The sequence below is a fragment of the Pundamilia nyererei genome, unplaced genomic scaffold (assembly GCF_000239375.1).
Source record: "Pundamilia nyererei isolate P.nyererei 1_Seehausen unplaced genomic scaffold, PunNye1.0 scaffold00069, whole genome shotgun sequence".
Lineage (NCBI taxonomy): Eukaryota > Metazoa > Chordata > Actinopteri > Cichliformes > Cichlidae > Pundamilia > Pundamilia nyererei.
Genome location: NW_005187470.1, coordinates 1,130,737 through 1,142,404, shown reverse-complemented (window position 1 = coordinate 1,142,404; position 11,668 = coordinate 1,130,737). Strand labels below are relative to the sequence as shown.

Sequence of the window (11,668 nt, the reverse complement as noted above, 5' to 3'; positions counted from 1 at the left end):
CCCCTTATGAGCTTTCTAATTTATGGAGAGGAATGCACTAGTGTGCCCTTCTCTCCTCTCAAGTACAGGCATGAGCAGCTCCAATAGGTAGCATAAAAGCTCTTTAGCTGTCTAGTGGAGTAGATTACTGGCCCTGCCGTTAAATCCAGCTAGAGACCCCTAAGTGAGCATTATCAGTATGGTGCAGCATGCTGCCTCCTCTCTCTCCCGCTCTCCTTTTTTTTTTCCTCCCCTCGCTCCCTCATCTCTCAGGTACTTTGTACGGCGAAATTTCTCACTGTGTGATGGTAATGGAGAAGGATGGCGTGGAGAGGGAGGGGTCTGAAAGAGCGTTTGAGTGAGAGATGATGCACCGCAGGACGAGATGCCCCTGCAGTAGCGAGAAGGAAAGATTGAGACAGGATGAGATAAAGGGGGAGTGAGGCGGAGGAGAAGATGGAGGTTACACTTTTCACCACCCATAAACGCGCTTATTAATTCACTAAACCTTCCACTTCAAGCTGCAGGTCACTACGAGTTATGGCCGACAGCCTTGTGTAATATTTATTTGACACTGAATGCAACATTAAATCAAACCCCCTAGAGGCGAAATTGATAACCTTTAATGTAGCCGGTGATGCTTTTTAACTTGTGATAATAGTATGTAGCATGTCAGCTCACAGCCTCATTGTTTGCCTTCCATAAAATATTATTCTCTCTGCTAAAAGAAGAAGGTTTTCTATAAGCTGCTACTCCAAAATCAATAGTGCGCTGTAAGGGGTTTTGTTAGAGGAACTCTTATGTAGCTGGAGCGAGAAGGGAGGAGAAAGGGGAGTAAAATGTAGAGCAAGTCTGGGCCCAGGGTACAGATAATTGTTAACCAAAGATTACATAATGGCTAAGTAATGTAAACAGAGAACCACATGCCAAGTTAATGTTCTCACAGGCCAGGATGGAAGGGTTTCGTGCAGCTTTCTGAGGTAATGCTGACAGACTGAGGTGCTACGACTCAGTGTGTGTGTGTGTGTGTCCCTCTACCTCTGTTCATTTTCACCCCAAGGTGCTTTAAACACAGTCAGACATCCTGTCTACGTCCAGTGTGTCATTTCCAAAGGTGTATGGCACCGTTCGGGGCAACCGCCAGGGCTTGTTAAGGGTGTCACAGGAGCTGAGAGGAATGTCATCCTTTGGGCTCTCTGAGGTGCTTGTCACCTGCCAAATCAATATCTCCCTGCTCAGCTCACAGCACCCAGCACACACACACACAAACACACTATAACAGCAATATCCTGGTGGTGATGGAATTGGCAGCTTCACTTGGAAGAGGTGAGCCTTAACATTTGTCTGTGTTTGTGTTACAGAAGTCTCCAGTTTAATGGCTGGCAGGTAGAGGCCAAAGAGGGACAATCAACATGAACTCGATTCCGTCGATGGACAGACACATACAGCAGACCAATGACCGTCTGCAGTGTATCAAACAGGTGAGGAGGTGTTGAAGGTGTTGGCTCTCAGACATTAATATTATATTTCAATTAAAAAACGAAATAAATAAACTGTGATGATGACAACGACAGCGATTAGCATCATCACAAGTTGATATTTAATAACTTTTTCCAATAATTAAGCATCATTATTAATGTATTTGTTATTTTCTTAAATATAAAATGACAGATTTTAAATTATATACTGTAGGCTGTAACTTCATTTGCACATATGTGTGCTTGTGCTATATTTGTTAATGGTTAGTAAATCATCCAGTCGTTTTGTAAATGACTCAGTTCTCATTACCAGGGCCTCGATTACAACCATTTAGTCCAGCGGTTGTAAAACTCTTAATTGTCGCACTAATGAAAATCTCACCCTGCACTCACACACACACAATTTTTACTGACTGCTAACAGTAAAAAAAGGATCCAAGTTGAATGTGAGCAAAATAAAGATCAACACAATAGCATCAGCAAACTCTTGTTTGTTTACTTCTCTAAAAAAAATCACAGCGGTGCCATGCCCCTGCAGTTTGAGAGCTTCTTATTCAGTCTGGTGTGTCAGAGACATACACATCTGTGCAATACTGTGACCTATTCCTTGATTTTGTGACAGGGCCCCTTTTTTTCTGTCTTTTTAAATGTGGGTTAATAAAGGGAAGGGGTGCATTGGAATCCAACATTTTTACTCCGTAGACCCAAAAAGCTGCTAGTGAATATGAAAGTCTATGGTGGGTGAAACAGCACACAAGCAGCAGCCTCCAGCTTCACATTCATGTGATTTACAGCACATCTGTTTATATGCTTTTAAAAACAAGTGTTATACACATCTGTGAAAACTTTATAAACACACTGCACGCTATATTATAAACATTAGCTGCGGTTTTACAGATGAATTACATAAATGGTTTACAAAAGAATTATTAGCCAATAAGTAAACCTCCTGATTATCATGTTGTGGTCTGTTAACAGTAAAGTAGCTTTTTTAATTTGCCATTTATTAACACTGATTATGAAGTTTTATAATTCATTTAAAGCCTTCAGGCTAAAGCATGTTCAGTAAGTTAGTAAGGTACTGGACTTTTTGCTGCTACCGGTGGAAAAACACAAGCAGGGGAAAAAAAAACCCTCACCAGCCCTGTTCACCTTTCCAAGTACACACATGTAGTGAGTCACATCCACGGTGAGACTGCCTCTCTATCTTCCTGTTTGGCCACAGTTAAGTGACTAATCTGTTCAGCTCCTATTATCAGGACTCTGGTGTGACTCAGGTTACCGACTGGGGTCAAAGAGCAGAGGCTCCCCTCCCTCCCCCCGTCATCGCCCTGCTTTCTGCCTCCACCGCTGCTGACTCCCAGCGTGTCCTTTTGTTCTCCTCTCAGCACCATTTACTGCAGGACAAATCTTCGGCAGAATTAGGCAGGCATACTTGTGTAACCCCAGGCTACAGGGATCTTCCTTTGATCTCTTCTCTTAACTGCTGGTCCATTTTGTTTCTGGGCTCTGTGCTGCCAAAGTCCACCTCCTTGAAAAGTGCATCAGAAAGCCTTCGGGGGACAATGTATGGGGGCTTGCACTTAAATGCAAATGTGGACGTGGTAAACTGCTTTATCCCAGCTATCCAAAAATAAGGCAAGGTGAGGCGGATAGAGAGACAAGGCAAGCATTTGGGGAGTAAAAAGAGCGAAGCTTCTCTATGTGTAGAAACAGGCCTTTTGTTCTTAAGTAATAAGGTACAGAGAAAAGGAGAGGTAAACACTCTCTGTCTTCAGTCTGGTTACCTTCTTCACAGCAGGCTATTAAATAATTCAATTTCCCCTCCTTTACTTGTAAGAGGAGAGAAAATTGATTCTATTAAAGCGCTGTATTACTAATAGCAGGTGAATTGGTCTGTAAAGGAAGTTGACAGAACTTGAAAGGGAACCTGTGTTTGTCTGAGAGTAGTTTACACAATCCCAAATGCTGTGGGGTTAAATGTATTGACCCCTCAAGTCAAAAATTTAAACAAATACATCCCAATGTTAGCACCCAGGAAAGCAGCACATGGGTAAACATGCCAATTAGAGAGATCCATGGCGTACAAGGAGGCCTTCAGTCCAACTAATAAATGGTTAAGCGCTGGGTCATTTCAAACCAACCAGTAAGAGCCAGCACCCTGCTAATAGAGGCAGCTTTGTGCCGCAGACAATCAGGGTTTGGAAGGCCCGCATAATAAATACCATTTATGTCCTGCCAATTAGACTAGCAGCGAGCCCATTCAGCCAACCGTCTATTCTCCTCCCCGCACACAAAGATGATCATCAGGGGAGATCAGAACAATTAACTCACTATCTTCTCCCCCTGCTCCCCATTGTCCAATATCCAAGCTATTAAAATAATTAAGGAAATATTGTAAACCAATCCAGCTGTTTGCTTTAATTGAAAGTGTGCACATGCTGAAATTTGGCATCTCGAAGGCAGTACCGACTTGGAGCAGGAATATAAATGAAGCCTCCTCCATTGTGTTGTTGTTTTCTGGGAGATGTGACATGTCTCTCTGAGTACTCCCAGCCAGTGCAGCGGACAGGGGAACAAATTGATTTTGTTGCTCAAATGATAAATTACTGCTGAGCGCGATGATAAAGTGGAGGAAATTGGAATCCGTCAACCTGATTGAATCACGGGTTGAAAGTTAAATCAGAAAATCATTACTGTGGTAATTTTTAAATTACTGTCTTGTTGTAAAATTGCAATAATATGATTTTTAAACAAACTCGACCAAACACTTGGGGGATTTTTTTGTTTCTTTCGTTCTTTTCTTTTGCCACATTGCGCTAAATCTGACTTTAAAATGAGTGACTTTGTTTTGGTTTCAGGTTATGCAGTTAATGGGAAAGATAAGGGACTAATTAATAGGTTGGCAGACAGAAATTTGCTCAGCAAGACTGAATATTTGTTTTGGTTATTATTTATTAAGGAGAATTTAAGAAAACAGCTTCCAGATGTGAGAATTTGCCTGTTTCGGGTCTTGTGGTTACAAAGACAAAATGCTTGAGATGTTGGTACAGTATAACCCTAGAATATAAATATATATATATATATCTGTATTTATTCGAAAGTGATACAGAAAAACAAATGTTCGCCTGTTTAACCTCCAAACAGACAAGTATGCTTAAAAAGTGATTTATAAAAACAGTTATCTGATTTTTCCCCCAACACGTTTTTTCTCAGAGCCTGTTTGTTTTCCTCCTGCATCTCAGAACTGCACCATTGCGAGCACTTTGGGGAAGATGGCTTGCCTGATAATGTTGGTATCTATTTCAGAGACAGTATTTTCCTCTCACGGTGGGGAAGCCAGTTTTCTGTCAGACTCTCCTTTCGCTGATACATACAGGGGTTCGCCAGAAACTATGAACCATCCTCTCGCCGCAGGAACACTTCCTCACATTCTTAGCGGCGATATTTCAAGACAAACTGGAGGACTGTCCTCTTTGCACCGCTCCTACACTGCTTGTGCAGCTGTTTCTGTCTGCCGCTGTGTTCTTTCCAGTGTTAATTGTCTCCATTAACGTGTTTTCAGTGCTCTGGGGGTGTCGATGAATGTAGAGCAACAACAGCAGCAAACTAAGAACTGTGATTCTGAATGGAAAGAGTCTTTGCCCGATCACTTCTGATACATAAATGAAGTTATATCCAGATCCAGTTGTGTCAGAAGAAAAAAGCTATGTTCTCAGGACTCTGCAAGTGCCGTCTCTCTTTGTTTCCCTTGAACTGAACCGAGCATTAACAAGAGTGTACGTGTTGGAGGATCATTCTTACCCAGGGGACGGGGATAGGAGAGTGTGAGAGGGTCTCTTGGCCACTAGTTTAGGTTTGATTGGTGGGTTTTGGCCAGAGAAAGGGGAACATCTGTGGCGTGGTAGTGCCAAGCTCTCCGTGTGACAGCCACACTGGTGGGACCAATTGTTCTGAGTGCAAAGAACAGTAATCACTTCAAGCCCAAGTGGTGGTGTGTATTTTTTTTCTTCCCTCTACATATTGTCCCTCCCTCCCCCTTTTCTCCCTTTTTCCATCCTTGGTGCACTGATTGCGTGTGTTGTCTAGCTTCCAGACTCATCTAAATTTAGCATCTGGGGATGTGTGTGCTTCTCCAGGAGACTTTTTATCCACCAGTAGAATTTGAATGCTCTGCTACCCCACCACATCTCCTTTTAGTCTCCCCCAACAAAGACATATCACAAGAGTGGGGAACGGTCTTGGACAGAGTATGAAATAAACAAGACTGGTTTCATCCACTGCTTGTCAAACACCAGCTTTGTAAATTGATATGAAAGCAGCCTTATCAAATCCTAACCTCTGCTGCCCCCTAAAGAGCAAGCAAGAAAAAAGCACTGCACAGCAGTGACTGTACCCCTGTCACTTCCTCTTCTTCTTCTCTCTCTGACAGTGAAATCAAAGCACGCCGACGTATTAGGAAGGCAGCCATTCACTTTAAGCTGACAAACCGCTCTATTTACCTTTGATGCCATGGAGTGGGAGTCCATTTGTTCCTGTTTTGTACAAGTGCACTACAAAAGCTTGTGTGCATAATCTTTCCAAAGGCAACAGATTACAGCAGAGTGGTGGTGGTGGTGCATCTGCTCTGCTATGTATAAAGTGATTTGTATTGTGGTTCGAAAGCTTTTAGAGGAGAAATGACCAACAGTAAGGTTGATACGGAGACCCAGAGAGGTCCTTTTTCAGTTTTCTGTGCTGCTCTACAGCAATACAGACAATGCAGGTTAGTGCTGGCTGCAGGAGGGGAACGAATGCCATAAAAGGGTGTCCGTAGGTCAAGGAGTTTGTTGTCAGATAAAGTCAGAGAACAGCCAAGGGTTGGCTACTGAAATAGGGCTTCCTCGTGGATTCATGCAGCCATACAAGGAAGATTTATTGCAACAGAAACCTGAGATAGTAGCTGAGTGGAACTGGGACATACTATCAGCCTAGAGCGGTCATATTTTAACCCATTTAAAATAATTAATCCAAAGCATCATAAGCAAAATTTCAGAACATTTGGTCATAAAAATGCTGTTCTCATTTGCTCAACTCCGAGAGCTCATAATTAAAAGTTAAATATTAAAAGCTGGTTAGATTTTTTTTTCAGAGCAGGTGGGAAAACATGTAACTGCACACATTTTAGACGAGCAAATGCTTTTATTGAATTCTAATAAGATAATACATTTTATTAATGACTAAATAAACATAGAGGACAGCACAAATTAATTACAATTTTTTATTGTCATGCTTCTATTTCAAGCATAACATCTTATTTGTTTTATTGTTTTGTTTAATGCTTATTACTTACAGCAGTTACCCGTTATCTGTCCCATTTTCTTCAAGTATTTGAATATTACTGGAATCACATTGATTTCCATCTTTCTCCTCTTCTGCATAGCACCTACAAAATCCAGCAAATTTCCAAACAGCAGCCACAGAGCTGCTGGACTGGTGTGGTGACCCCAGAGCCTTCCAGCGCCCCTTCGAGCAAAGCCTGATGGGATGCCTAACGGTAAGTCACCAGTCGTGAGCACCTTCCATAATCTCATGTTCAGAGTTTCAAGAATGAGCCGCTTGAACAACTGCTGCACTCTTTCCATAACCTCCTCAGGGATGCAAGAATACTCATGTTTAGCCTGGTGATCATCCGTGAGGTCACTGAAAATGTAAAATGTGTTTAACCTTGTAGAAACTGCTCCCATTTAGCCACCTTTCTGTTGCTTTAGTTCCAGCCTTTGATATAAAATCCACAAGGTCAAAAACATTCGCAAACCACAAAGCAATCAGCTCTCAATCTTCTCAGTCTTCTGTGTCTTTACCAAATGCCTATGGATTTTTGATTGATTGAATAATTACTGTCCTATGACATCTGAAATTAAGGCTTCTGGAGAAAACATTTAGCCCAAAGTAGTCAGGGTTTGTATATTTTCAACTAAATTTAATCAGACACAGCCAATATGTCAAGAGCTAAGTTCTTAACCCTGACTGAATATTGTTTATACTAGTGAGTTTAATGTTCACTTAATAAAATGCTCCACTGGGAATAATAGCTTAATCTTGAATTGGAAGTTAGCAATTAATTTTTTGAACAACTACATAGTCGTTTATTGCTATGACCCTTAGCCAGTTAGCAAGTGTAGCTCTATATGATAATGGTAAACTGATATAGTAGACTAATTTCTCTTGAAAAATTGTCCATTTAGCTATATGTGGTGTTTATTTGTTTTTGTTTTGTTTTGCATTACATATAGAATTTGAAAGATAAACTTAACACACTGCTTACACAGCCTGTTTACTTTGTAATATGCGGCACTTATCTATGCTAGCTTAGATGTGTGAGGAACAACTACCAGAGCTAACGCTATATATACATATATATATATATATGAACCATACGAGGCAAATGCGTAGGCAGATTTGTGCTATGTGAAATTTCACTTGAAAGTTTTTGTTTTTATGACATTTTGCCACCATTAAAACCAGTATAATTATAGCTGTCCATGCCACGTTTTAACCAACATTCACCATTGACTATTACAAAAACCTTTAATGCTCAGAGCTGATGCACTGATTCCAAATTTAGCTAATCAAGTACCAAGAGAAAGAACAGCCAAAAGAACAGTGAATAGACAGTGGGTGTGTCAATCACCTGTCACAGTGGGCCTGACTGTGCTTTAACATGCTGCCTCCAGCATTACATAACAGACACACCTGTTAGGTGTAATTTGTATCCCCATCAAGCGAGCTCGGCTGCAGCAGGTGAAGAAGCCCGAGAGGTTTGTGCTTGTGGACCTCAGCGAAACTACTGTGACACGTCCTTCCATTCAAGCGATTGTGTTCCTGCTTTAATGTGCAGCAGCAGGTGCCTTCTCCTCCATTTCGCCACTTCAATTTGTTTCCCGCCGTGAAAATCTCAGAGCTTTTCCTTTTAGTTTATAGGTTGTGTAAACCTGGGTGTGAACCACACTGGGAGGAAGCACAGAGAATCTGATGTGATTGTGAAATTACCTGGTCACAGACTTTAATGGTAAACACTTTACAGTTTTGCCTGCATGCTTGCACTTAAACACTGGTGATAGCATTTGTAGAAATTTGCTGCTGTACCAGTGAGAAAAAAACCCCCAGGAAATTACAGGACTTTAAAAAAAAAAAATAAACAACTTAATAAGGTAATACAGTATTCAAAACAGGAGATGGGTACTCAAAACTAGTCTTTTAATTCATCTCAATGTAAGAGTTAATAAGGCTTTTTATGTTTAATTATGACTGGAGCTTCTGTTGGATGTTGAATTGCTTTTTCTTGAAAAAAAACAACAAATCAATTAAGCTATCATGTTATAACTCTAAAATCGTATTTTTAATGACAATATATAGCATTCATGTATGACGCAGTATTGATTTTTTAAGCTTGTTTCAAGTTGATTAATCTCCAAAATATTTACGAGGGGAAAAAACAAGCAAATTTAACAAAAAGATTCATTTTATCGAGCTTGAAACTACAGAAAAATGTACAGCTGAGTAGCAAGTCCCTGCTTTCAAGCCTTGCAGGGCCTGCTTAGATGATTGCCTTATGGTAGACAGTTCACCACAACTCCTCAGACTGTGTACAATTAAAGTCCTGAAATTAGAACTGTAACTTCTTACACTAAAAATACCATTTAAATGTCCCTCGCAAGTTTAGATTCTAATTAGGCAGCCTGTACTCTATATTTCTTCTTCTTAATGGGGGATTCCCATAAATAAAGGCCAGATATACATAATCTGTTTTGGTGTCACGTCCAGACTATACTTACAGAAGATAATGATACGGTCCCAGCAGCAGTGCTACCTCAGGGCTTGTACTGAAGTTTGGCGTGTGACAGCGGGATCGCTGCTATGAAAAGCCAGGCAGCGAGGGGAATCTAGTGGGGCCCGTTGGTCCACACAGACCTTAGTATGTCCTAAAGGTCTAAACGATTTGAGTGGCTCTTTTTGAGCTGATAATGATGACAGCAAATCAAAGCAACATGTGGGATGTAAGGGTGATTTACACGGCCTCCTGTGGCATGTTGATGCTTCCCCTTAATGTTTCCTCTCAGTCGGCATCTCTGGACTGGAGGCAGTATTTTTTTCCTCATCTTGCTGTCCACTTACTCATATGGAACTGATAAACTTGTAATGAGGTTGTCCTTTAACAGTCAGATTGTGGGAAAAGTCGTCATGTGGTGGATTTAACTACCCAGCACAGTTCTGTATTGAGTAGATACGGATGCAGTCGTACAGCTTTGCGAGTGTCTGTCATTAGTTTGCAGGATTTTCAAGATTCAATTGTGGAAATTTTAGGAGAAGGAGCGAAAGAACTGAGCAGATTATGATGGCGATCTGCAATATTTATCATGAAAACAAAGCTTGTTGCCATCAGCTGCTGCACTGGAGTGAGTAAAAGGAGGCGTGTGCATGAGGCCGTGATGCTCGCTCTGTATGTGGATGTCAAAGCAAATGGCGCTGCAGATGGTAAATCAAAAATGTAAACATTTTCTGTTTGGAAAATAAGCACATTAGAATGTTTGTGTGGGCTTGGAACAAGTGAGGAAATTTCTCATAGTTGCCCCCACTGTTATTCAGCTGGCCTTTTTAGGAACTCCCTGCTAGAGACAAAGGGAAATATTGAGTTTATGCAAATTTCCCAAAATCTGCTCTTAAAATGTTGTTTGTGAGCTGGAAATATAATGAAACAGCCGTAATGTCCCTATTCAGCACTGTATGCTGACCTCTGCTCTCTTCTGTTGACCTATATGTAGGTGTAAGCTATCATAATGCTTAGAAAGTGACGTTTTCTGAGAAATAAAAGAGGTTTAGACTTGGTGTCGTTCAGCTTTTTCTTCAGAGAAAACATACCTCAGGCCATACTGACTCTGTGCTGCATGCTGTTGTTGTTTTCAGGTGGTTAGCCGCGTAGCAGCGCAGCAGGGCTTTGACTTGGACCTGGGCTATCGGCTCCTGGCTGTGTGCGCTGCCAACAGGGACAAGTTCACTCCAAAATCAGCAGGTAAGACCGGAGTTTTCTCAACCGCCGTCTCAGGCCATCTGGCCATGCTGGCCCGCTCAAGTTTATTTCTGCATTCTTTGCCGCTTTTCCTCCACTTATTGCTTCTAGACTAGATCCCCTCACAGATGTATGGGCACTGATCTTTTTAAATTCATTCCTTTAACTCTTGACTATTTATGACTTTTAAGATTAAACAAGACCAACAGTTCAATATTCAATATAAAGAGCAATCCAAGAAAATCCCTTCATAGTTTTAGTCCAGGTTCAACTGAACATTACCCTTTAATATCTACTTGACCTGTTTTCTTTGAACTTGTTCACAACATTGGGAACTACAACTCAATTTGTTACCTTTTCTGCTGTTTTAGATAAAGTGCGTACAGCAGAATATTCCATTTGTCACATGCGACAAGAACTACTGTATCAGTGATGACGAGTTCCTGTTTTCATACGCCTCTATCATCCCGGTCCTGTGATGGATTATTGGAGCAGATGCAGACTGCTAAATGTTGTTATCGAGCTGGCAAAAGCATGCTGAAGCACAATGAGAATGAAGACGCATAGGCTGTCAGCAGCTCAGAGGAGATAACAGAAATATTTTTGTGCTGTTTTACAGTTTGTGATTTGTGGTTTCCACCTGTCTTGGGTTACGGGGAAAGCTGGGTCGTGCATTTGCTTCTGTGTGCTCGGCCGCTACACTGAGCCCTCTTAAGTGTGCCAGGACATGAAAGTCAGAGGCACATATTGTTTGAATTTTCACTCATGTTTGCCTTTTTTCTATTATAAGAGGCTTCAAATCATGCAATGTCACTATTATGTCGGCATGGGTGGGGAATCCTTCCCTGCCTGCAGTTAACTCACATCGCCAAATGTTCTAATTCTACTTAATGCTAAATCAAATCTCAGGGCCTACTTTATGGGCTTAGATAAAATTGCCAATTGATTCTCTGTCTGAATAATTTCCTGCAACAGTAGTCATTTGGAAAGCAGCAAGTTCTCGAGTCTAGGCAGCATCCCAAAGTACATTTCATGGACAATTATGTACCTGTAAATGCATGAATATTTCCAGAGGAGAGGCCTGCAGAGAGGTAGAGAGAGCAGTGGAAACCAATGCAGAGGCATTCTCCTGCAAAGCTCCCAGGTCCTTTAGAGAGGAGGC

General features: G+C 41.3%; 1 protein-coding gene across 2 annotated transcripts in view; it reads left to right on the top strand.

Annotated features, from left to right (window-relative positions):
• Positions 1-11,668, top strand: part of LOC102192508 (zinc finger MIZ domain-containing protein 1-like) — a 104,498-nt gene that overhangs the window by 67,120 nt on the left and 25,710 nt on the right. For both annotated transcript variants that reach the window (XM_005736419.1, XM_005736418.1), the window contains exons 3-5: positions 1,341-1,460; positions 6,880-6,993; positions 10,404-10,509. In XM_005736419.1, the coding sequence (XP_005736476.1) occupies positions 1,392-1,460; positions 6,880-6,993; positions 10,404-10,509 (289 nt within the window). In that variant the 5' untranslated portion in view covers positions 1,341-1,391. The remainder of the gene's footprint in view (positions 1-1,340; positions 1,461-6,879; positions 6,994-10,403; positions 10,510-11,668) is intronic.